Raw genomic sequence first — 25,949 nt, forward strand, 5'->3', positions numbered from 1 at the left:
AGCAAACCACCCTCTTTTGGTAATTTCTGCTGAGACACATGCAGCCTCTTTTGAAATGTGCTCCTTTGCATGCTCTCCAAGAACACATCGACCACACACTGGTCTCTATCTCCTGTCCTGTTCTCTTCAACAGCTTAGAAAGCATCAAGTCACCACTTAAGTCTGCGTTTCTCTTTTCTCTCCCTCACTTGCTTCTTCCCAAGGGAGCCTGTGGCTTTGCGATGGTTGGAATTCCCATAAATGTCCGATATGTACCGGGTGCCGCCAAAACCACCATAAATCACCCGACGTGATTTGTTGCCTGTTACCACCGGGGCGTCTGGATGGCACTGAGAAAGGTAGGCAGGGAGGGAAGAGCCGGACGGAAAACCCAAGAAACTGGGAAAGGTTGACGGGGCATAAAAGCTGCGGTGGGAGAGATTACCCACTGAGCCAAACATCTGCACAGGAGACAGATGTACCTACAGCTTGTCTAAAACTTTTCCGTCCAAGAAATTTTGCTGGCAGGCTCAAGTAAGAAGACTTTCAATGAAGGACAACTGTGGAAACAAGACACCTGATTTGACTGAATGATCTTAAGTGGCCACTGTCTATTGGGTACTATAATACGTAATACGTACTAGAACCAAAGCATAAAAATCACAATTTCCCATTTTACATAGACACATGTGCAGATTGATGGAGCAGTGAAACAGTAGTATCTCTTCAACCAATTTTCCACCACAAATCAAATAAGCAATATTTCCCTAAATGTCGAACTATTCCTTTTCCAATTCAGGATACAAAGCCACTTGACTCAGTCCAGCTACTTTGCATTTTGTACTACAAAAAGTCCCTAAATGTCAATTTAAAAACGCATGCACTCTAACACTTCCTTCATCTGTAAGAGGCCTGAGCTGAGTAGTCAAGACTGAAATCTGTATCTGGAGGCCACACTTATGTTCTCATAAACAGGTCCAGACCTATCAAAATCATAGTTGGTGGTATGTCAAAACACAATACAACCAATGGTAGAAAAAAGGTAGAATAAGTCTACAACTACACCCATACTCAAACATCATGATCTGAAACCGACACCTCACAAAAAACTTCAAAGATATCAGTTTCATATTTCTCCAGTTCAAAGTTTTGGAGGATTTTAAGGTTTTAACCATTCTTCTTCTTTCAGGTTTTTGGGAGAATTTGCATCTTGTCAGTCTTTTTCTTCTCACACTGAGGTAAAATGGTGAGTCAGCTTTGATTTATTGAGCAACTGCTTGGCATTTTGGTTGTCTAAGGGCTATGATTTCATCAGTGGGGAGAGGTTTAATAATTGTGTCTGTCTGTATGTGATGGTCAGATGCCTAATGCTTTGAGAGAGCTACATTACCACTATTTATGTCTTCATGAATCATGAATAACTGCCTGGAAACATTTCACCTTGTTTGCCTTCACCTCTTCTATATCAGTGCAGTTAATGTTTTAAATTCAAGGAGAAACAGGGAGTGTACAATGTCTGTAAAAAGAGATGCCAGCATAAAGAGCTCTTTTCTACTGAATTCAGATGGATGAGGCTACATTTGGTTATATTATCAAAGGGCTAGCTATCATGTAGTTGATTACCAAATCACAGATCCACTTTCCCGCTATGAATGTGTCATATATTTGTGGACTAAACACAGTTTTTATGGTTGATTCAAGTGTGTACAACAACCCACTATGAAGGTGTGAAAGAGGCTTTCTACCGACCATGCACGCACAAACAAACAGAGGATTAGAGCCATAAAAAGGGGCCTATTCAAAAGCATCATGAAAAGCTGAAAAGCTGAAGGCTAGCTGGTTTTTTAAACATTTTTTTGTACTCTGATAGTGTTTGAAAAGTGCTAGCACTTCAAAACTATTACCAGCAGCTGAACATGGAAGGGAGTACGGTGTGAGCTATTTTTGGGCAGAGAGCGTAACTAAAGCAATGACAAGCCAGCTGTGTTTCCACAGCTTCGAGTAGGGAGGAGGTAGAGAAGGGGGAGGGATGGATGTCACAGCAGCAGTGATTAAATTTAACTGGCCTCATTCAAACTTAAGTTTACACAAACTATCTCCTGGGCTTTGACATAAGCCCTCTGATGGGAAGCTGTGACGTTATGTTTTGTTCAGTAAGGCTGTATTTGTAGGCCCAGAATGCAGTACAGTAAGAGAGTTTCCCCCAAACTTTGCCATGCCAAGGACCAAAACCTGCCAGTCCTTAGCTTGAAGCTCTTACGTTATAAAAAAGTTTGTTCTGTAGCTTCCAGGTCAAAACAGTCCGTCTTGAGAGGAGAGTTATTTTGATGGGGACCCCTGAGACCCTGCTAAGGACCCACTACAGCCCCTGCACCCCAGTTTGGGTACCACTGAAGCCTCTGATACACTTTGTCCTGTATGATTTTGTTTGACTCTTTGAGCGTCATTACTGAATTGAACATGCAGCCAAGTGCTCTACTTTTTTCAGTGTTACAAACAGTTAAGTCATGTACTATTTAATATGTGACTGTACTTAGTAGTCTTAATGATAACTCATCTGACAGCTGAGTGGATTTTCCTACAGCGAGGTGAAGCAACACTTTTTGTCTTGTTGTTTGATTTTTGGCTAACATTAGCAAGGCAATGCTAATTAAAGACACGATAGTTTTGTTTACCTCTGCTGTCCGCAGCGAGGGCGGTTTCTTCAAAGCCAGTTTGAAAGAAGTTTCCATGGCTCCAGTCATTTTCATAACTTCGGCTCAAATCCACCAAAGGGCTTTTACTTCCTCCTTAGATAATCTCACTTCTCCTAGCTGCTCTTTAGCCGACCCGGGCTGAACAAAATCACATCCCCTTGGATCTCGTCCTCGTCGAGCCGAGCATGGATGGAGTTCACTCCTAAACGGACCGACCAGGAGCTCCTTCTTCTCCAGGAGAGAATAAAACAACTTCACTTTCAACTACTGAGCGTCCGAAAAAGAAAGTGACAGAAAGTTAAATCTTTTGGACCTCCTGTCTTGAAGTGTGTACATCTTTGGTTAAAGGAAATATCCACCTCGGTAGCGACCGTCAGACGGATCCAGGAGTTCAGATTTAGATCCCTCCTCTTCTAGATCTGAGACTGCAGACGACATCTGTCTGGACTGAGATGATGCTGCATTCAAATACTGTCGGGAATATAATGATTCATGAGTGTCACATGAACATCATAAGTGATGGCTACTTTTGTAAACATTGGATTTCAGCGCTTGGGAGTGGGCAAATAACTGGGTAATAGTTAGGCCATATGGCATCTGACTGGAGAATCAGTGAATTTATGTCAGTGAACCAATTTTTAATATTCAAATAATGATAGCAGATTGAAACACAATCACAATGAAAACGCAATCATTTTTTCTCAAAAATCGGTTAAGATTTTCATTATATTTGGATAAAAACCTAGCTAATCAGTGTCATGGCAACATCTATCTAAAGTTTTGCTAACATTAGTTATTATTAGCTACCAAAGGCTACTGGTCATACCAGACCAATTAGGTTGTAGAAGCAAAACCCCTGCATGTTTTGAATTGTGTAAGGGCGCGTTTTTTGCTTTTATTTCAAATTTTCAGTTACAAGACAAAAGCTGTGTTGTTAACTTTATCTAAAGTTGCATAGTCTCGTTTTCTAACATCATTGCAAGCGACGTTTACTGGTTTCGAGTTACAAACGTACGAGCTTCCAAGGGAGTACTAAAATGCATCACAGGTCCTCCCTTTTGACTTGTGGGACTTCATACAACCATGGACGGTTGCTGTTCAAACTGCGGAATAATCAGGTTTATTGTAGGTGCATTTAAAAACAGAATCTCACTCAAGACATTCACGTATTCTGCTTTAGTAGAAAATCCAAAGTGACGCTTTTATGTTGGCGTTTTTTATTCTACTGTTAAACTTTTAACTTGCAAAAACACAACTGCTCAACGCATCTTTAGTTTGTTTAAATTTAGATGAAACATTTGACATGGCAGTCACTTGTTTTAGTGTCACTTTCTGATCGCCTCCTAAAATAGCCACACACGTGAGGAAAGGTGGGATTACAGTGATGTCCTCATTGACAGAAGACACGTTCATGTTTTCTGCCAGTGTATACGCCTCCAGCCAGGACACTCCTTTCTTTATTGCATAACTGCGGTGTTGTATGCTCGTTTCGTTTCGCCTCCTGTGCCGCGAGTAGGTGGAGTGGGGTGGCGTCAAAGCCAGCTTCAGGGTGGTAAATTCAAAGGTGGGTAAAATGTGTGATCCAGATGGTGAGCATTAGACGTCGGTCGACCTCCAATCTAAACAAAAGTCCTATTCTTGCATAGAGTTTGCGCTAATTTATAGCTACTTTCCAGTCTGTTTAAAAACAATAATATATTTTATAGCAATGGGTAAATTATTCTGCATATAAAATTAAAACGTGTAAATAAATCAATTTGGAGGTAAAGAAAAAAGAAAATAAGACTTCCCAACTGGGATAACCACAAGCCTAAAACCATTTCACACGCGACAATTATACAATCTTGGGAGAGTTTATTCAGCGTTTGTGGGAGAAGAGAGAAGAAACCACAGCTGCTAATCTGAGATGTGAAGACACAAGAGCCTGGAGCTGCTTCATTGTATCAGAGCCAGGCCTGTGGTTTCACATAAAGCTTGTTTGTAATGTTGCTTTAATGCAATATCTTCTAAACAAGCAATATGTGGTCATATCTAGAGCTCAGTTACTGTGGGTAATTTCATTATGTGTACATACTGTCAGTACAGAACTACAGAGGGGTTTTTTTTCGCTTTCTCTTTATGAAATTCCTGGACTTGAATTATAGCTCTTGGATCTCCGGTATTCCGTTTTGGGAAAACTATTTTATATTCACACATCCAATATTTAACTTTTCCAGAATTTTTTTCCCTCCTTTCCCTTTGATTCTGTGACATAAAACATTCCCACAGACACATAAATTCTCAACATCGGCATCTTTATTGCACAACATTCCCATAAAATTGGGAAAAATAATTTGAGGAGACAGTTCTTAAAAGACATTCTGTACAAATGCATGGAAATAAACTGAATATGTACAGTTTATGTGAACTGTTACACATACCAAGAGCAACTAAATAATTTATTCATATACAAAGAGGGAATAGCAGATATAAATTCATACCTTTTAAACATAATGGCTGGGTTGTACAAAACGTAGGCTGATATAGCTGAGCATGTTCAATACAATAACAAGCATGTATCAATTTTACCAGCAAAAGGAGCTCTCCGGAAGCCTGTGATGCATTCATGCCACTTCTCCATTAAGACTTGGGTCATATTCAGGGTGCGATTTGACTTTATAGAAAGAGACAAACAAACACTGTCCAGTTCTCAGGGTTACACTGCCAGTTATTCACAGTGTACAGTTGAACATAAAGCCAATCAACAAGCTCTGTTATAAAACACACAAACCTGAGCCACAATTGGGGATTTGTCACCTTAATGGTAGACAATACGGAGCTTCAAATAAAGTTACCAGACACCACACTACTTTGTTCCTCTGCCTGCAATTCCCTTGGCATGAAGGTAAATTTGCAGCACAGAGGTACAGTGGTAAAAGACAGTATGGATGTGCATTTATCTGAAACTCCTCTCTGCTTTTGACTGTTTATTATAAATGATGCAGTCATTCTTTGGGAAATTTTTGACTCACCCTATTTCGTCTGCAATAAAACAGAGAAAATATAGATTAATTCCCAATGCTGTCAAGAGACGACAAAAAAGTAATATTGAGAATAATGAAATAATGCCCCTTGGCCCCGCTGCAGGTTACACTTTATGCCCAGGAGAGAATCCAAAAGCAGAAGCTGGGAAACCAACTCTTTACACTCAGCAAATCGCACCCTGGGTATATGGCATAACAGCCAAAATCATTTACCTGTCAATGTCATGGAAAATCAAAAGGAAAACAAGATAAAAGTGTGCTACCATAGTTTTGTATTTTGCATTTTGTGTGTTTTTGTGAGTATAACTGTCATCTCTGAAAATACAGTAGTGTTAACTGATACATACATATCCACTATAAGGCCTACTGTGTTCCTCCTCTCTCTCCTCCCTCTGCAGCAAACATCGAAGCCGTAAACATGGTATAAAGGTGGCAAAGCTATAAAAGTGTGAAAATATTTCAGCATTTAGTTTTAAAATATACATAGATGGTGCATGTTTTAGCTCCACAGTAGAAAGGAACCCTTCTTAATCACAATCTGACGCAAAAATATGTTTTTCCTCCATTTTTTTTGTAACGCTCATCCTAAAGAATTAAACAGCCTTCCCTTTTTCAAAGAACACAGCATAGAGTCTGCACACAGTTTACGCTGACATTCCTCTGATTAAAATAGCTTAAAAAGTATACCTCAGGGTTTTCTATGGGGCAGCTGTAAATGTGTGTGTCATCCACTGCCCATATGAAGATCTGAGGTAGTGCTGTACCTATGATAAGAATGTCAAAGCCACTTTTAGCCATTTCAAAACCAGTTTGTTGAACTAAAAATCACGGTGTGCATCGATTACCACCTCTGCCACAAAAACATAGGCTTTAAAGTCAGGTGTGCATTGCAATTTGACAAAAAAGAAATTAAATTTGTCAGATTTGTTGAGATATCTCAGGGAAATTTGGCTTGTAAACAAAAACATGAAGATAAACAACATGACATAATTGGCATGAGATTGATAAATGTTCTCAATGATATTTACCTCAAAGTAAAGTTTAAAAATGTCCATCTGTTTCCTTTAAACATGTAGTCCTTCACTTTGTATGACTGGGTTTAAGATTGTACAGAAAAAAGCAGTTGAAAAAACAAAATTCATTGTTAATGTACTGTCGATATCTTAAAATTTCATTCTCACCTGGGAAAATGAATAAAGTCTTTGGCTTTTGTGTCCAAAAATAAACAAGTCCTGTTTTAAAAAGAAACATTCAAACAACAGGAGAAGGTCATTTGAGGGATGCTTCAGTCATCCACAGAGCCTCACTCCATCTGTAGGTCTGTGGTCTCTAGCCCCACCCTGTGGTGCAACATCAGCATTGCACCAAATTCAGCAGCAGTGGTAGTGAGGGGCGGTGCTGGCTGTGGTCCGTAAAGACGTGCACCACTCAGGCTCAAGGCAAAGATCCCACTGAGCCCAGGCACACGGGACAGGAAACCATGTCGGGGGTCAGCTGCGGAGCGTGGACGGCCGTTTTTTGAGTGGCACCACCCAGGTTTGACTGATTTCCTCGGGCTGCTTGGGACCTCAGTGTGTTTACAGTCTCATAGCAGGATCTGAGCCACATAGGGGGAGTGAGTGCTGGCCACTGCAGCTAACAGGGGAAGGTCGCTGGACTCGATTCTGCAAAAACAGAAACAAGAAACAAGAGCAAAGATCAGAACACGGTATTGAAGTATCAAAATTAAAATGAAATAAAATCAATTCAACATAACTCTTCTCTGGCCATAAACCCTGAGGCAATGGTCACTGTGATTTCACGTTGCACTGAATGTGGTATTTGTTTACCACCTAAAAAAGTTAATGTGTGACATTATTTTTTGCAGCACAGATGCAGCTACAGAGCTGACTTGGACTGAATCCACTTGTATGTAGTCTAAAGATTTGCCTGGCAAATTTACTTAAATTTCAATTGTTGTTTGTACTTTGAATAGAGCTCCAGCTCCAGATAACTCAGCTTAAACTTGTTCTATAGATTCATCTGGTGTCCTCGACTCTTTCTCCACATTACTAGGGATAGGTTTTTCATTATGTAATGAACTCATCACTTTGAGGTAGAGCTATTCAGCACCTGTGACGTTAGAATAAAAGTTGACTACTTACCCTAAGACCATGCCCAGTTCTTTCACATGGACTCTCGTCTGGCCCTTTAAATACTCAGCAAGCATCTTACTCTTAAAGTAGATTTCCTGCAGGCGGTCCTCAAGGTGCATTATACACTGAAGAGGAGGAGAGAGACAGGGGTATGGTTGGTAAAGCAGAAGAAACAAAGTGATCACTGTATACAGGCAAATGATCAGTGGTTAAAACAGAAGGTCTTTCTGTTTCACATTACAGCACCAACACTGAGAGGTGTAACCTACAAAGTTGGGTGAGAGGTTGAGTTTGTAGAGCTGGTGAGTGGACTGCAACAAGCTGGAAACCAGGCTGGACACCAGGACTTCCTTCCCCAGCTTGTTGACATCGGTTGCTCGTCTCTGACTGCTGGCCACCTGCACTGTCCACTTGTCTGTGTCTGCTATAATGCAGACGGCCTCCGCTATGGGCTCATCCAATACTGGATGCTATAGAGGACAAGAACAGTCAATCAAACCATGAAATGCATACATAAAGGAAAACACAGATTCCTTACATGTGCATGTATCTATATGTGTATGTAAGGAATATCATTTCATGGCTCTAAAAAGGGTATGGCAATACTCAAAATTCTGTGTTCTATATTGCAATGAGAAAGTATATCTCCCTAAAGAATAGGTCCAAATACTTACCTGAACAGCATGGGTTAATTCAGCCATGAGGCTCTGCCGTAGTTTCTCGTCACTAGGCATCCCATGCAGTACAAAGTCTGGCACGTAGGTGGGGCAGTAGCCTCCAAACAGAGACCGACCAAAATTTGCTATGCTTGGCTTTGAATAGTTCTCCACCAATTTTGCTCTGTAAATCAAACATATGACATGAGTTATTTATTTTTTTGTTTTCAAAACGATGAATATAAAATGTTATTCTCACATATCCCCTGCAATTACTATCATATAACTATGATATTACTGGTTACAACCAAAGCACTTGATATAAATACTGAATTCTACTCACCCAGGGAAGGGCACGAGCACTTCCTCCTGCCAGTCCTCTGTCTCCTCACTCTCACTGTCCCCCAATGCGCTGTCTGAGCTCTCGTTGCGTGGTATCTCCCAGTCGTTGACAGGAACCACCTTGCGTTTTTGGTCCTCTTTGCTGTTGCTGCTTCCATCCTGGGGGACGAGGACTGACAAAACAAGGCCCTTATCCTGCTCAACAGAACAGCCCCTACAGCAACAGGTGTCGGAGGAGTCTGTAGACCCACACCTGCATCTCCTCTGGACATCCAACAAGGTGTCTCCCTTCCTGCTGGACCCCACCTCTCCTCTACCTGAATCTAAACAGAGACCCAAACCCTGACTCCTCACTCCACCCTGAAAGCTGTGACTGCCCAAGTCACCAGGCCGGGGGCCTCCCGAGGGGTCCAGCAAGTCTTTGTGCATACTGTCCGTGGTAGTGGCCTCCTGACGTTTGGCAATATCGTCTATTGTCCTTGTCTCCACGGGGTTCTCCAAGCTGAAATACTCATCAAAAACATCCATGCAGTTTGGGCTCCACTGGGGCATCTTACTAGATACCCGCTGCAGGGCTGGAGCCGCCTTGGTCTGTTTGGTTTGGTCCTCTGATGCACTGGTGTTGCTGGTCTTTGAATCTGCTCCTCTCTGCAGCTGCTGTGGTTGCTGTTGATATCGCTGATGATGCTGTTGTTGCTGATGCAAGAGCAGCTGTGGGTGAAGTTTGTCCTTGAGATGCTTTTTAATCTCCTCGTCCACCTTCCTTCTGCGGCTCTCCGTGTCTGAGTCAGGAGACATGGAGTCTCCAATGAGGAAAGTGACTTTCGTTGCTGGCTCCTCCTCTTCTGTTAGAGTCAAAGCCATGGGCCCTGTCATGGTGTTTCCCATTATTACTGGCACCGGCACCGTGGCGGCCAGGTTCTTATCCGGGGGCTTCTTCTCCAGAGGGATTCCCAAAGACCGAGGAACCAGCACTTTGGTGGCCTGGTTCCCCATCCCTGCATCCATCCCAGCATCTGTCCAAGAGTTTTTACGCTCTGTGGTGGGAGGTGGGGACGGACTTGATGCAAGGGTTGTGGGTATGGATGGGACAATAAGTTTCAGGTCACCTTTGGTCTCTGTATCCAGCACACAGACCTGCTCCCTGGGGGAAGCCGAGCCAACACGCAGCACTGTCTCCACTCGTGCCTCTGTACCAAGCGGGCTGCTAGACTCCCTGCGCAGCTCCCCAGGTTCAGCTGCTTCTGCAGTCCTGATAATGGGAATTGTGCCCTGACTGTGTCCCGTCTGAAGCACACTGCTTCTAGACCCTTGACTCTCGCTGCTGTCCTCCTCGTCTTCCTCATCCTCATCTTCCTCCTTGGGTGTATTCCCAGCGCCATGCTCCACCTCAGCATCTGTATATGTGCTGCTCTGGAGGCTATTGTCTGAAGGGTAACTACTGTCCTCTGCCTCAGTCTGACGGCCATGGGCATCTTGGGACAAGTAGTCCCCACTGGGTTTATGGACAGTAACAAGGACATAGTCCGACTCCTCCACCTCTCCTTTCCTTAGGGAGGTGGTGATAAGGGAACCGGGCATGACGATGGCCTCATCCTCAGCACTGTCCAGCATGTGAGTCTCCAGCAGCTCAGAGCAGCGGATGAAGTAGGTGAGGACATAGAGGAGTCTCTGGACCAGCTCCTGTCTCCGGCCCACCACCACTGTCCTCGACAGCCGCACCGGTGATCCAATGGCCCCATACAGGTCCCCTACACACATTGACGAAAAGAAAAAAAGACTCATTAGAATCTCTGAACGAGTCTTTAAATGCATTTAGTCATTTTAACATGTCATTTTTATTTACATTGTTAGGTTTATTTCCTGACCATACAGTATAGTCACCACTGTGTTGTACTTGATTACCTAAAATCAACTGTTAATATTTATATTTATTCATATCTTAGTTTGTTCTTAAGTTTTGTATTTTTCATATCTCCGTTGGCTGAGAATTAAACTGATCATGCTGGATATAAAGATATGACAGGGAGAAAATCACAAATTGGATTTCTTCCTGGACAGATAAAGCCAAATTTCAACAAGTATCAGTTAAATATACCCAATTTATCTTTCTAAAACAATATCACCCATACATTTTTTTTCACTCTTTACCTGTACTTGTTATATTTTTTGATTTGAGGATCAATGCTTTCTTATGCAGTTCTATGCTCTGTACACTAGGGGTCACCATTAACTCAATTTCTGAATATTTCCTATGTCACTTGAGGTGAAAGTGTGGATTACTCAACATACTCTTTAAGATGTCTGTGTATTTTTGAAATATCATTACTTTCTATTCATCTATACAAAAACTACCACTATTCACACATCAGCAGACTGTTTTTACAGAAATGTATCTATTGATTTCCTCTAATGCAACATTCTCCACTGCAGAACATGTTTCCACTTCTCATTAACCAGAGAAAATTACATATTTATAAAACACATAAAATCTCTACTTTCATGCAAAATGCTACCACAGAAAGGATTCAAACTTGACTACAGTAATTGCATTACACGTACAGTATGATACTGACATAAACATGACTAGCTAATACAAATTGAAGACTTAATAGAGTTGCATGTAGAGAACATAGTCTCGTCCTAACTTGTCCTAATGCTCTAATGATTAACAATGGCACGTTAGGATGCTTTCCAGCTTCAGGTAAGATGAAGACCAAACACAGGTGTTATGTTTTACTTCCCCTCCAGCCAGGTGCTTTGACAGAATACAAAGGTACATCCCACTCAACCTGTGTGTGCTTTGCCTATGTGTTTGTTTGACTCTCTCACCTAGCTGTGCCCACAGTGGGTTGTAGGGGTGTGTCTTTGCCAGCATGTCGACACTCTGGGAGGAGTGTTTCTCGAGGAAGATCTTTATTGGAGGCTGCCCATTGGGCATGACGGTGGGGACCCAGGCCAGATGATTGGTCAGGACGGCTGTCAATAAGGCGGGGAGGAATCTGGAATATCAGACACAGGTTGGTCAGAAGAAACCCAGAGAGTCCAAAAATTTACTTCCTAGCTGGTTGCTATCTATTAGAAATAACACTGTTTCTCGGAGTTCCCCCCTGACCTTGCTCAGCTAGGTCAGATGTTCTCTTACTACACAGAAAACTTTGGCCGGACCTTTTCTTGATGAACTGGAAACCACATTCACACATCCATTGTTCATATGTTCGTAACACACACATACAGAGACTTGTGCAGACGCATACATCAATCACGCGCACACGCACGCACGCACGCACGCACGCACGCACGCACGCACACACACACACACACACGCTGTGTTAGCATGACTCACTTCTCTTTCCTGACCACAAGTGTCTACTTCCCTTCCTGTCTCATGGCTCAACACTGTCATGGCAGTCAAGTTCAATCACGTGCTAGAACACAGTTGTGACTGCAGTAACCATCAAAACTATCAGTCATGGAAATGCTGATGCGATGCCTCGGGAAAGACACGATGTGATAGAGTAACCCCAGTGGTTGCCAGGGAAATGCAATGCTTAATTCAGGAGTCAGAAGTAGAAGTAGTTGCGTGGTAGTCATCCTGACCGATGGTGGGGGAAACAGTGACTTAATCTAAGAAGTGGTTCTGATAGAGAAACACCAATGGTTGCCTGGGAGACGCAGTTTCTATTAATGGTTGACATACAGAGAGCGTACAGGGATTTAAAGAACAAGAACAACCATAACGCTTTTTTTTTTTTTTTTCAGATTTCCAAAGAGTGTAGGTGGAACTGTGGTATCTTTTAAACATGAATTTTCTGTTGCTCATGTTTGAATTTCCACCCTCTCAAGCCATGCTGATAGCCTATGTTAAGTCGCCTATGTTAAATACAGTTTCTGTATTCTTCAATTTTGCTTTGAAGCCCTTTTTTCACCCTTCTTTATTTGCAGACATTTAAGTTTTGCTTTATGTTTGCCTAATTGTTAGGTTTCTGCCTTTGCTTTTTTTGTCCTGTTTACACAGGGTGCCCATGCCAAAGGAAACTGAACTGCTCTGGACCAGTTGCAGCTCTAGTATTTACAAATGCATGAAAGCTCCCAACATGCAGAATATACAGGTTTAATCTTTACTGTGTCAACCACTGATCATGATTAGGAAAATATACACTTTTTTAAAAATTTAGGCAATTACTGCTGTCGTTTAAGATCATCTTGATGCAACAATTCAGTTCAGTGTGCTGAATGCTACTTAAATCAACTGTAGTGAATATGGGTGCTATGTTCAATAAAGGCCTTGCTACCAATTCATATATGTACAGCAGTGGTTTGACATGGCTTTGTAACAGCAACAATAAGTATTTAGAGACTGGCAGGGAGCCTCTCATTCACAGCTCCCTCTGAGGCAGACAAATAAAGTGTGTGTGTGTTTAAGTGTAAGAAAGGGAGAGACAGTCCAGAGAATGTGTGTATGTGGGAGAGAAAATGAATAGTGTGTGTGTGTGAATCTGCATGTGTTTCTCTGTAGTTAAGCCTGTCCAGGAAGTACAAGCCAACAAAAGATGTGGATAGACTATTCTGTGTGATGTGTAACCTTTCTTAATGCCCGAGTACTAACTTGCATGTCTTTCCCTTTTTGTATCTGTGAGTTTGCTTGATGCCTGTCTGCTTTCTGTTCGCTCAAAATGTTAAAATACTGGTGGGCTGATGTATCCATACAACTGCTGAAAACCAGCATGCGATATGATATGTGTTTGAAAATGCATTTCATGCAGTTCCCTTGATTCCGGTGTAGGCAACTTCTTAAACTTGTGCAACATTTTAAAAATTCAGTGTCTGATGGTAGACCAGGTGTGACTACAAGTAGACACTCAACTGGTTCTTGGAGGCCTGCTCCATCAGCAGGGAGAGCTCTCTCATGAATTGGCCGCAGAGCTGGTTCTTCTCTGACGCTCCAGACATCATAGTCAACCAGACAGGCTCAGCCACCCGAGGCATGGTGTAGAGGTCGCAGATGGTCATCCTGGAGATGAGGTACGGCAAGGGTGGGAGGGATGAAAGAAGGAGAGGGCATGGAGAAAGAGCGAATGAAAGGGAAAGAGGGGAAAAGGGAGAAAACAGACAGAGATAGAACAGGCACGTTATTGTCTCTCGGGGTAAACAAAAGAGATCTCAGTTCACAGAGCTTTGCTGTCTGCACTGAGGCCATGGGAGACCCTGGCTGTGTGTGTGTCACTGACAGTCTGACAAATGCGCGTGCGCACGCACACACACACACACACACACACACACACACACACACACACACACACTTGCCTCTTGTACTGTGTCTGTGTGTATAACTATCTGTATGTGGCTCGGCTTGGGCATTTGTCCATTGAGAAGGACTGGAGTTTCCATGGAACGTGGGGCGTGTTGGTGAGCATGTCTCGGCCAGGGGCCAAGCTTTGACACAGGGGCAGAGGGGAATCTCTGCAGCCTGAGGAATGTAGAGAATCAGGCGTTTTTTAGTCAGAGCTGAAATATGGACTGCAGCTGCTGGATTCTGGGTTTAAAAATGCAAAATAGTACAGAAATTAAAAAAAAAAAAAAGGTGTCAGTTTTTTTTTATCAGATAATGAGGTGTTTTGTCTGCTAACTCTTACTCGTTGCAAACATATAAACTGAATCCATATTACAACTACAATCTTCTGCAAACACATCTAATACAGCAGCGTAGCCAGCCTAACTTAAAAGTAAAGTAACCAACTGCTATCATCGCAGGTGATCTGTCACAAGACTTCATAGGTGCTGCTGATAAGAAACAAAAACTCTGTGCTGTTTTCGAAGCTTTATTTAGTTTGACTAGAAACTGCAGTGAGATCACAGGCTGCAAAACAAGGTTAATTCTGCAGTAAACAGTCTCTTTGACCTATAAAGAACCCAGTGACAGGGGAGATGCAGACAGGCTGCATGCTGAGAGAAAACACAGGTGTCACACAGTGAAAGTGGCCATTGCTTGGGCTCCAATGTTCCCATGATCAAGCTATTTTACATTGGTGTATTTTTCTAAACAGGAACAGGAACACCATGTGTAGTCTTTGGGTTTACAAGAAGCTTTCAACTTGGTGTAAAAAGAAGAACTAGTGAATTCAACTCTATTGCAATACAGTTGTTGCAAGGAGTTCTTATTAGACTAAGCTATTTAGTGTTGTAACTCTAAACCTGTGCTCTCAAGATTATCAGTTAGGAGTGTAGTTCACTGTGGTGATCAATCTCCAGTTTGGTTAAATGTTTAATTTCAAATGATGGCCTGAGCGTAACCAAAAACTGTCAGTCTCAGTCCAAGAAGTGAATCATTCAACAAGAACAAGTGCACCAGTGCATAGGAAAAAATTACAAGAAACGTAACTTTTACATTGAAAGATTGAGACCAAGACTGATCGAAGTCTTGGCAAGAATCATTTAAACACTGATGAATCATTAATAATCACAGTACTCGGTGGCCGTAACAGGAGCAAACCCGAATGGACTTGATGTCAACACATACAAAACATGTCTCCAACTCTCTTTACATATCAGTGTCAGCAGAGCAGCAGGGATGATCCGTCATTTGGACAGCAGCATCAAATGACCTAATAGTGCTTTATTCATTCCTGTGTTATAAACGGGTTGACTTATCCGGGGCCTTGTTAAGCCCTACTTGACCCTGCTGTGGTGTAGATTCATCTACCAAAAGCCCCCAGTGGGCAGAGGTCTGAGGCCGAGCCAGTGCTAGATGAGTGGGAGATCTGGTCTCAGCCTTTCTGCAGCAGCTGTTCAGGTGAACTTTAAAGAGTGCGCCTGTGATGTGAAATTAAAATGGTGCGTCAGACTGAGGAGACAGATTTAACTTGCTTCACTATGGAGGGCATCAATTTGAACATTCCTGACCACATCTACTGCTTTTGGCTTTGTGATGTGTTGTGTTTTCATAAGCTAATTTAAAGACTGTAGTACACATGGCAAGTTATAGCTGCACAATTATGGTCATTGAAATATTTTGGTTCCAATTACAAATCAACTGTTTCAGTTTGTTACATAAATTCATAGATTAACACATTCAAGCAAACAACACTGAACTTTCTGATTCAAAATGAAGGTTTTAGTATCACTGATTTACCACTCATAGTCAAATGTTTAGTATAAAACTGAAACTAAAAATGTATTTTTTGCTTTAATTTCAGTTGATTTTATGCCGCTATAGACTTTAAACACAATGTTGGGCATGAATTTCTGTAACAACGCTGCAGGGGCCACTGTTTTTGATGGCTGCCATTTGGTGCATGCATCTGAAAAGATAAGTGCACTCTTGTATGTATGTGTGGTAAAATGGGATTTAGAAAATCCTGTTGTGTTAAGTGTTTTGCTTTGCACAGAACCCATGCCTGTAATCTAGCTGCAAAACCTAACATAACCCCAGTATAGGCTGGTGTGACTTTTATGTACACATGCGTCTGCCAAAAGGTGCAGCTTATCTTCGCCAGCATGCATGGGTATGTGTGCGCGCCTTTCCTCCAACTACGTCAAAGTAGCATCAGCATTAAGCAAAAGCATTTCTTCCAGTTTCCTTCTGTAATGTTCCATGAAGTCAAACCCCCTTAATGGCAAAGGTGGCAACACTTATATTTAGCTGCTATCTGAAGGTGAGATTTTACAGATATTTTGTTTGTCCTGTGCAAAAGCATTCCTCCTGCCGGCACTCGTATATTATTTACTATTCTGGTGCTCGTGGCCAGTGCCTGAGCTAGATAGGGTTGCCACTCAGGAGGCTTGGGTTGCTGTGGCGGGCTGCCAACAGGCATATGACTGCAGAAATGAGGGGACCTCAGACAGGGAACTGCCTGCCAGTGTGTGAGTGGCAAGTGAAAGTAGCAGCGGAGAAAGGCATGTATGCACACACACATTAAATAAGTTTGTGTGTTTTGAGTGTGTGAGAACCAAATAGTCCTACAGAGATGACAAGCACGTCTCTCTCACACGCACGCACGCACGCACGCACGCACGCACGCACGCACGCACACACACACACACACACACACACAGTTGTGCAGAGTTAACTGGCAGCTTCTAAAACTATGGTCAATGAGATTGCCTAAACACAAGCAAAGCCCTAGAGCAAGACCTCCCAGCATGCACTTGAGTTGCAATGCAACATGGTTTGCTCAAGACAACAATATGTTCCTCCTTTCTTTTACCCAACATATTTCAACATGTCTTACTTGGCTTAGTATGCATGTAATCAATTATTTTTTATACTCACAAAGAAATGAACATATGAGGAAGGGCAGATAATGTTAGCATCACACTATCCTCAGATCAACCAATTAATTATTGATTGCTGCAACACCTCAGCACACAGCTTCAGTAACTAGAGCAGAATAACAGAATCCCCTCAGCTCACCTCTGTTACCTTCAGATCCCATAAATTCACCTTGTTAAACAGACATTAAACGCTCGCTGACAGTTACCATGTAGTCTTTTCTAATAGTCCAGCAACAAAAAGTCAACAAGAAGCTTTTATTCAAGTTTTTTAAATAAAAAAACTACTTTTTTGGAGTAATGCATCAACAAAATGTGACCATTGACCAGTGAACATAATCATGTTTTCTTGTAATCCACATTGATAAATGAGATGCTTCTTTTGTCTGCAAGCCACAGAAGCTGATAAATGTCAGATGTTACCAGCAAGTTTACTGTCTACTTCTCTGACAACCGACCAGCTTGACAAAGTGTGCTTGGAATAAAAGACATGTGTAAAATAGTTCTCAGGTCATTAAAGCTGTTATTATTATTAAAGCAAATGTTAGTGTCATTACATAAGTAACACAGGATAAGTATGGGCACCTAGTGACCTACTTTAAGGAATATTACACTTTGCTACTACTGTCTAAGAATAAGCCCTGGTGTGTTAGACAGTCTCAGTCTGCTGGATCCCACTATATGTTTAGAACTTTATTTAAGGAGTTTAAATGGGACATCTGTAAAAATTGTTTTTTATGAAAGTTGCAATATTTTTTATCAAAGTTGCAATTCTGACAAACACTAGTTTAGAAAAAGTAAAAAACAATATATAAAAAGAAATTCTAAAAATATTTGGAAGGTAAGACACTAGTCTTTCCTTTATCTTTCCTCTCAGTGTGTGATAAGCTTAGTGTCATGCCTATTTTTTGCCCTTCATTCTCCAGTACAGGTCCTTTACCTCCCTTTTGCTTTCCATCACACCTGCCTTTCCAGCACCTTATCCTGCCCAGGTTCCCTCACTATCAAGAAACAAAATCTTGTCTACCACACAATTTTCCAGTGTCTGACTGTCTGTAATGAGGACTGATATAAACACAATGAATGATACACGTTGCAGAGCACAGTCTTGTGTCAGATTACATGGTAATACCAGATATGTCTATTAAGTGCAACGTCTGTTTCCTGGAAACAGATTTTAAATGTCACATTTTTCCAGAGCCTTCCATAATGTGGAGACCTTGCTATGTTCCCAAGGAGAAAATGAGTGTTTGGCTACAGTACATACAAAGTGAATGAAACCTAGATGTTTGCTTTGGTGAAATGCCAGTGAGATTTTGTCAATAAACATACAGTAAAAAGACAGTGAACATTTTGCCACTCTGAGTGATTTTTGTTTTTGTGCTATATAAAACATACTGTTGTAATTTGTGCTATATTGCTGAATGATTGTGTTTAATCACAGTTATACAATTATAAAGTTATATTAAGTATTAAAAGTAGAAATTAAATTATGCAAATTATGTAAGATTATTGTCATGTCAATGCAAATTGTTGCCCAACCTGAACTCGTTGAGCCCGTCCACCATTCGGCTGTAGGCCAAGGCCCTCTGGCTGGCATCAGCTGACCGCCGACTCATCTTCATGGCCTTGAGAGTGACACAACACACACACGCTTTGAGATATTTGGCACTGAAGCTGACAAACAAAGTTAGAGGAAAGGTGGAGCAAGGAATTTGTGAGGGAGAAGACACGGCGGGGGGCAAAGGGGATGGTGGGGGGTAAACCTGGAAGTCATCCAGAGCTTTGACAGTGCCAACTACAGACACCAGTAAACAGAACCCACAGCTATCAGCTACCAGGCTGACAGATTGACCAGTCAATCTGACAGCAACTCTGATCATTACAAAGGGTAGCAAAGGGTGTAAAGTTTGCATTTGGGTTCTGTACATATCTCACTGTTAAAAAGACAGGCTTATCTCCACAAACCTTGGAACACTGATTTTAGAGTAGGTAAAAATATTCATGTTGACATCAGTAAAAGAAACACAAAAGAGAAATGCAACATGCAGTTAGCCTATAATTGCAGCCGTACGCATTAATTCACCTGTTCGATGGCGCTCTTGAGTTTGTTCATGTGGCTTTCAAAGAGAGGGAAGTGGGAGAAAAAGAAATCCTGGAAGCGGTTGTTCTCCTCAGGATTGGGGGACAGCATGAAGATGACCCCGATGGCGATCTTCTTCTTCCGAGCAACGCCAAGGCTCGGTCCTGCGCTTTCGTCAGACATGTTGAAGCTCTCCTCCACTGACCTGATCAGGACAGGGCACACAGGGGGTTAACTTCAGAGCAGAGACAGATCTGATACAACTTCGATACAACTTCTGCAGGCTTAAGCGTGTGTGTAACTTCTAAACATTAACTTAAATCTAGATCTTGTACTTTTCTTAGAACAAACCTATTTTACCATGAAAATCAATAAAGTTCTCACCTACCATACTACTCCCCACATAACAACTAGTTAGAATACTGTTAAGGGGCTCCTTTACTACGTGTCTTTCACTTTTGTGCACTTTGGCTAGAGGTAAATACTGTTAATTACAACCACTAAATATGATCCAACATATATGATCCACATTTTTGCCGGTAAAAACAGCTGTCATACTTGAACACACATATTAAGCAAAGAAAACATGTAACGAGACACTTAATCCAAGACTTTTTTTTTCACTATTGCAGCTGGTAAACGAGCTGAACTGGAGCACCTGGAAGATTAGGGCACTCTGAGGCTGACAGCTGCGTTTACAGTGACAGGCCAACACAGCATCCAGTCTAGCCAAAGCACGGTGTGTGGGTGTGGGTGTGTATGTGTGTGGGATAGAGCGTGTGTTATTAGCACATAACAGCAGCGTGTGTCATTTTCCCAGCTGCCTGTTGGATTCTGAGGAAGTCCTAACAGGATAAACTACAAAAGCCTGATAGGAGCCCTAAATAGGAAAGAAACATGGATGGGGATAAATGACTAGGTAGTATGTGTTCTTTGTCAGTCCACATTTATCCACAATTAGTCGACTGACAGAAAATTAATCAGCAAATTAATTATCAAATAATCAACTATTTTGATAATCAATTAATTGCTTAAGTCATTTTCAAACAAAAATGCCACAAATTCAGTTTTTAATTGTCAGGATTTTCTGGTTGTCTTTGTTGTGTCAGTTTAAAGTGTTGTAAACTGACATAACAACATTGTAAATTGTCCTGGAGTTTTGAGGCACTCAGACAAAATGAAACCTCAAATAACCAAATTTTGGTGGGAATTAGCCAATTGATCAGTTAATCAAGAAAATAATTGGCAAATTAATCACTCATGACAAAAAAGCATTAGCTGAAGCTCTTGTGTGTTTGTGCTCTTGCTCGTTTGTGTGTCAGTCAAAGAAATGTGTCTCTCTGTATTAAGAAGCGTGTGTAATAACTTTCTTTCTATTGCAACCTTGTGCAATTTTTCTTTCTATTTGAGTGCATGTTGATCTATGTAAAATGTTTTTGCACAATTGTGTGTACATGTATGATTGTATTTGTCTCACCATCGGGGGAAAACACCATTCTCCAGACTGGTGGTTTGGCTGCGGAGCCATCGGCGCTGGTAGCTGGATGCACAGCTGCTGGTCAAGGAGGAGCCAGGGGATGGGAAGGGAGTGATCAACAGGCTGCTCAGAGAAGCTAAAGGGACAGGCGAAGGGATAGAGAGAAGGAGAAGAGAGACGAGTAGAGAGAACAGTTAAAGAAATCAAGAGAGCAGGAGGAGAGGGAGAACAGAAAGGAACAGGGAACAGATGGAGGGAGTGGTGAGTGACAGAAGAGAAAAGGACAAGAGTGAGTCAGACAACAAGTGCGTAGGGTTATTCATTCTGAACGACACCTCGTACACACACACACACACACACACACACACACACACACACACACACACACACACACACACACAATAACACACAGAACTAGACAGAGATCTAGAGGACAATAACTGTTCTTAGTAAGACAAAGAAAAGAACTTGAAAATGGCCAAACAAATACAGCACACAAAACACAAAGATGCACACACGCACGCGCACACACAACACCCCCCCACACACACTGCTCTTTCCTCTTTTCCCTGAACACAGCCCCTAATTACTGGATACCTTTCATATGACATCTAATATCAGCTAGTGTGCTAACAGTCACATGCTGCAGTTATTGGACAACCTGGCTTTACACCAGGCTGGCATGGTAATGACAACCCACACACACACACACACACACACACACACACACACACACACACACACACACACACACACACACACAGATCACAGATCACAGGGTTATTTACAGCCCAGGCAGCATGCTCTGATCAATAGTCACATGAACCATTTAGACAGTGTGTAATCTTGTGTGTACGTGCTTGCGTGTGTACAAAGAGATAAAGAGAGATAACTTCATGGAGTGAGTGAATGAGTGAGTGCGTGTGTGTGTGAAAACTGTGCTAGAGGGTTGAAGACTTAGCAAGAGAACTGTAATAAAAGGAGAGGGAGGTAGGCGGGAAGAGATTGTGTGTTACAGAAGGACATGTACATTTGTGTGTGTGTGTGTGTGTCAGAGTTAGATAAAGAGCTCTCCAGCCCAACTGCAAAGGGGAGGTGGAGAGAGTGGAGATGAGAGGTCGAGGCTTGAATTAGAAGCTCATTTAAAAGTAACAGGTTTTTAAAGCTGCTATATTTAACTCTCTGCATGTGACCCTGGTTTGAGCAGAAAGCGCAATTCCCCTCGTACCAGTCATGCCAGTGGGGCACGGTGGTGTTTGTAGAGGGGGGTCAGGAACAGAAGAGGGGGTGGGGTCAGTTTCCATTGCACAAAGTATTCCAGACCCTGCAGGCCGTGTAAAGACGTCCACACCGTCTTCCTCCCCTGCATCATCTTCTGCCTTCTCTGGTTTTAGGTTAAAATACTGAAGGATTGCCAGTAGAGAGAGAATTGTTGTCTCTCTTACCCTGCATTTCTCACCCTTCTCTCTCTTTCCATACACATCCCATTCGGCCACGAGTGGGTGCACCTGTGGATAATTTTTAATGAATGGAAAACTGTATGCATGTTGCTCTGCGTCTGCATGCCACACTAGTGAAGTAGCAGCTTAAGCACCACCGGTTAACGTAACCAGTGCTTACGTAAATGTTCATGCTCTTGACCTTGAACAGTCAAGTTAAAGCGGGTCAACCACTTTCAGGCAGGAAGAGGAAGAGCTTGAAAATCTAAACTCATCAGCTGCATCATTCATGTTTTGGGGAATTCCAGATGATGAGAACCAGAGTTCATTTGTGGGAACATACAATGTGTCTTAGGTGAAGACAAGATGGCACAAACTTTGTGAAGTGTATTAGTCCAATCATTTCCTGGTTTACACTTCATCTTCTCTGTTCCTTGACCTCTTTGATCTTGACAAGAATAAATGTAAACCCAATTCAAAAGCTCAGCCGTATGACTGAAAGTGGTGTTGAGTGTAGGTCAATCCAGGCTTTGGCTCCAAGTCTTATTAACCTACCTGACCTGGCGATGCCACTGTCCCTCTCGTCGTAGAGCCCTCGGCCAGGCATGTCCATGGGGTGACTGTGGCCTGAAAGAAGGAAGGAGGAGAGAGAGGATGAAGGGTCGGGTTAAAGGTAAAGGAAAGAGGTTAAGAAAGAGGGCAGTGGGAGATAAAAGTCAAAGACAGATGGGTGACAGAGAGAGAGAAAAGAGATAGAGGAAAGGGGAAAAGAAGAGGTTAGGTGGGGAGAAAGGGAAATGAGAGGGATGATCAAAAAAAAAAGAAAAAAACAACCTATGAGAAACCGACCAATGTCGTCACTAATATGGAGCACCAGACATGCTGGGGATGCTCCGCTCACCACAAGCACAAACACATCCAAAGGATAATGTTTTTGGATGCTTTACATCATCAGCATCATGTCTGGATGAGCTATAAGTATAGCAATGTCCCCAAAAAGTTACTATTATGGGAAAACTGTATGGTTTTTCTTGATACTGCTTGGCCAGTGACTGCATCATTATGTGCAAGTGTTCACAAAGTACGTGTAGTAGAGGTAAGGTTGAAAATGTTTTAAATGGCTGTTTAATGTCTTAGTAACAACTAAAATACCAAAAAAATAAAAGACTCAATCTAAAACAACTGTAACAACATTAGATTACAAACCAACACAAATTCTACATGTGAGGTCACCACAATAAAGGCTCCAAACACAAGCTGGTGCTGGACTCATTTCTACTGTGAAATGGCTGTTACTGATTGATTCTCATGCTGTTAGTGCACCCTTTGTTTTGTAATACCAGAAACAGGAAGTGTCACAAGAAAAGCAAATAAGACAAAAACCATGATGGCTGTATAGGCTTTTGCTCAGCAACATCTGTGATAACACTTTCTACATCAAGCACTGTAGCAATGGACGTCAATGAGCGTGTGTGATTGTTCTCAAATGTCCTGCTCGTCAACACTTTGGGGTAAAATGGGAAAAATGTCAATGATTCTAACAGCAAAGGTGTGAAAGCCACAAATGGAGCATTTGATTGTGCTGTTGAAAGCATAGTTCTGGTTGAGATGATTAATGGGCAAGTCAACATGACTTTTTTGGCAAAGCAATCTGAGTGTTTGTGTGTGTATGTGCACTCCTGTGGCACACTGTGCTTTATGACCAAACCAACATTGCATAAATGACAGTGCTACATGCCATGCCAACCTAAGGGTGCCCTAAACAGAATTGTGGGTAGGCAGCATGGCGCAGGGAGCGGCTCTTTTTTTTTTTATAAAACTCACCACCACTTTACTACAGCAAAGGCAGATGTTTTACCCCAGTGAAAGAGAGTGAGGAATAACCACCTCTGGCAATGGAGCTCACTAATCAGCATGGATATATATCATTCTACTGTTGCACTCAAAGTTGGAGTGTCAGTGAAAATAAAGTAAGTATTTGCTTTAAAGACTTTGTGTTATCATCTGGTTTGCCTAGTAAATACACAAAGAGGGACAAGCAGAATCAGTACTTATTCTACTTGCTAGTAAACACCAAGCTGATCAAAGAGCTCATTGGGAGAGAATTCAGTCCATTTCTTAACAGTGATGATACATGGGCAAGGTTTAAAACAATATTACCAATAAGTTAAGTATTCTATAACGAACAGGTACCCCTATTTTAAGCAGGTTTCACAGTCACTGGCAGGGATCGATGAGGCGATCTTACAATGCACATTTGAGGAAGTTGGATAGTGACTGAAATAGTCCTGGTTTAAATACCTGGACAGTCTGAGAAAAGTTCAGCAGGGAAAATAAGTATCTTTTTTTTATATATTTTCTTATACTGCCAAGGCGCCCTTCAACCGGGCATTTTACCACCAGCCGCTCAGATGGAGCTGCTTGGTGGCCAGCAACTCTCAGTGAGAGACTGTAAAACTGTATGAATGTGGACAAGGATGCTCCATGCATGCTGAGGCAATTTTGGATCATTAAAGGTTTATAACAAAGAAAAAATTAAGCTTAAACTTTCAAAAAAATCATTAAATAGCATATTGGCAAAATTCTATGAATGCATACTGTAGTTGATATTCAAAAACATACATTAAGCCTTAATATGCCCAAGTATTGCCCAAGTATCACAGACACTGTCAAAGACAACAAGTTAGTGAAAGGATGAGAGTGAATAGAAGGAACTGCAAAAACCACAACTAGAACTACAGCCACCGACACCAGTCAGCACTCATGCACACCATTTCTGCGTGCGTGACATACCTCCAGGCCTGGGTCAGATAGTTCTGTATATTTAATGATTTATTTGACATTGTCTTATTTGACACAGCCATTAGCAAAACTGTCTGATTTACTTGATAGCAGTTTGTCTACTTTAAGTTAACCGCAAATTTTGAGAAGCATTTGGAAATATAAGAAACATGTAACCTAAAGGTGGGGGGTGTCTTGGAATAGACCAGGGACTACATTTTCACAGTTATTTGGTGCCACCTGGATTTGAATCCAAATGCTCTCACATGCCCAAAAAGACTATATTAAAGGGAAGATATTATCCTGGTTTTGGAGAACATGCCAAACATTATTTCTGCAGCTACTATCTGACCCAAGTTATTTGCAGACGTGCTGTGACATTGCATGCTATGACTACTGCTACCACTTCTAGTGCAAAAACCACCATACAGGCATGCAGTCGCTGAGAGTCAAGGCCTGTTCAGCCACTACCACTGCAACTACAGCCAATACACATGCATGCAACTGGCACGTCAGTCATGGCCAGTTTTAAGCGCCAACCTGAAAAGAAAGACGCGCTCTTGATGAGGCGCAGAGGGCCCTGTTCAGAGAAGGCCCGGCGAGGGCTGCAGAGCTGAGAAAATCCTGCGCAGCACAAACAGAAACATGGAAAAGAAGAAAGGAAGAGGGCAAAAAGACAAAAAACATGAACCATGGTTAGTGAATGAGTAAGGAGGAAAACTGGCAACCTCCTGTTGTCCAGCCATCTTGTAGTAAACAACTGAGTTACAGGAGCTTTTTAGTCTGGAATGAAATAATGCCCATCATTTGGTAGGTCAGTCAGAGACAAACAGGAAGGATGGTATCACTCACAGAAAAAACAGTTAACCAAACAAATAAACGGTGATGGGTTATAGATCTGATGCGCAAAAGCAGATAATTTTTGTCTTTTCTGTGAGGATGAGAGAGAAAATGCACAGATAGGATAGAATTTGCCAACAGTTCTTAATATTTGTCTTTCTAGCAGTAAGGGAGAGCTGTTGGCAGTCTTTCCAGTCTGGTTTGTAATCAAACAGGAATGTTTAAAA

At 41.9% G+C, this 25,949-nt stretch overlaps 2 protein-coding genes across 4 annotated transcripts in view; both read right to left on the reverse strand.

Moving 5' to 3' along the window:
- rapgef6 (Rap guanine nucleotide exchange factor (GEF) 6) overlaps positions 1 to 3,095 on the reverse strand; it is a 143,768-nt gene extending 140,673 nt beyond the window's left edge. The window contains exon 1 of the mRNA XM_023409532.2: positions 2,655 to 3,095. Coding sequence (XP_023265300.1) covers positions 2,655 to 2,729 — 75 coding nt within the window. The 5' untranslated portion in view covers positions 2,730 to 3,095. The remainder of the gene's footprint in view (positions 1 to 2,654) is intronic.
- A 1,857-nt stretch (positions 3,096 to 4,952) lies between these two features.
- fnip1 (folliculin interacting protein 1) overlaps positions 4,953 to 25,949 on the reverse strand; it is a 40,893-nt gene continuing 19,896 nt past the window's right edge. For 2 of the 3 annotated variants that reach the window (XM_023409533.2, XM_023409534.2), the window contains exons 7-18: positions 25,423 to 25,506; positions 22,657 to 22,728; positions 20,663 to 20,798; positions 19,189 to 19,390; positions 18,645 to 18,730; positions 13,699 to 13,845; positions 11,664 to 11,833; positions 8,833 to 10,582; positions 8,508 to 8,673; positions 8,103 to 8,303; positions 7,843 to 7,958; positions 4,953 to 7,362 (exon numbers count right to left, since the gene is read on the reverse strand). In XM_023409533.2, the coding sequence (XP_023265301.1) occupies positions 7,284 to 7,362; positions 7,843 to 7,958; positions 8,103 to 8,303; positions 8,508 to 8,673; positions 8,833 to 10,582; positions 11,664 to 11,833; positions 13,699 to 13,845; positions 18,645 to 18,730; positions 19,189 to 19,390; positions 20,663 to 20,798; positions 22,657 to 22,728; positions 25,423 to 25,506 (3,209 nt within the window). In that variant the 3' untranslated portion in view covers positions 4,953 to 7,283. The remainder of the gene's footprint in view (positions 7,363 to 7,842; positions 7,959 to 8,102; positions 8,304 to 8,507; positions 8,674 to 8,832; positions 10,583 to 11,663; positions 11,834 to 13,698; positions 13,846 to 18,644; positions 18,731 to 19,188; positions 19,391 to 20,662; positions 20,799 to 22,656; positions 22,729 to 25,422; positions 25,507 to 25,949) is intronic. The other variant, XM_023409535.2, reaches the window with a different exon arrangement.

This window comes from Seriola lalandi, unplaced genomic scaffold, assembly GCF_002814215.2.
Source record: "Seriola lalandi dorsalis isolate HSWRI2012SDOR001 ecotype SW California unplaced genomic scaffold, Sedor1 jcf7180002054396, whole genome shotgun sequence".
NCBI classification, from domain to species: Eukaryota; Metazoa; Chordata; class Actinopteri; order Carangiformes; family Carangidae; genus Seriola; species Seriola lalandi.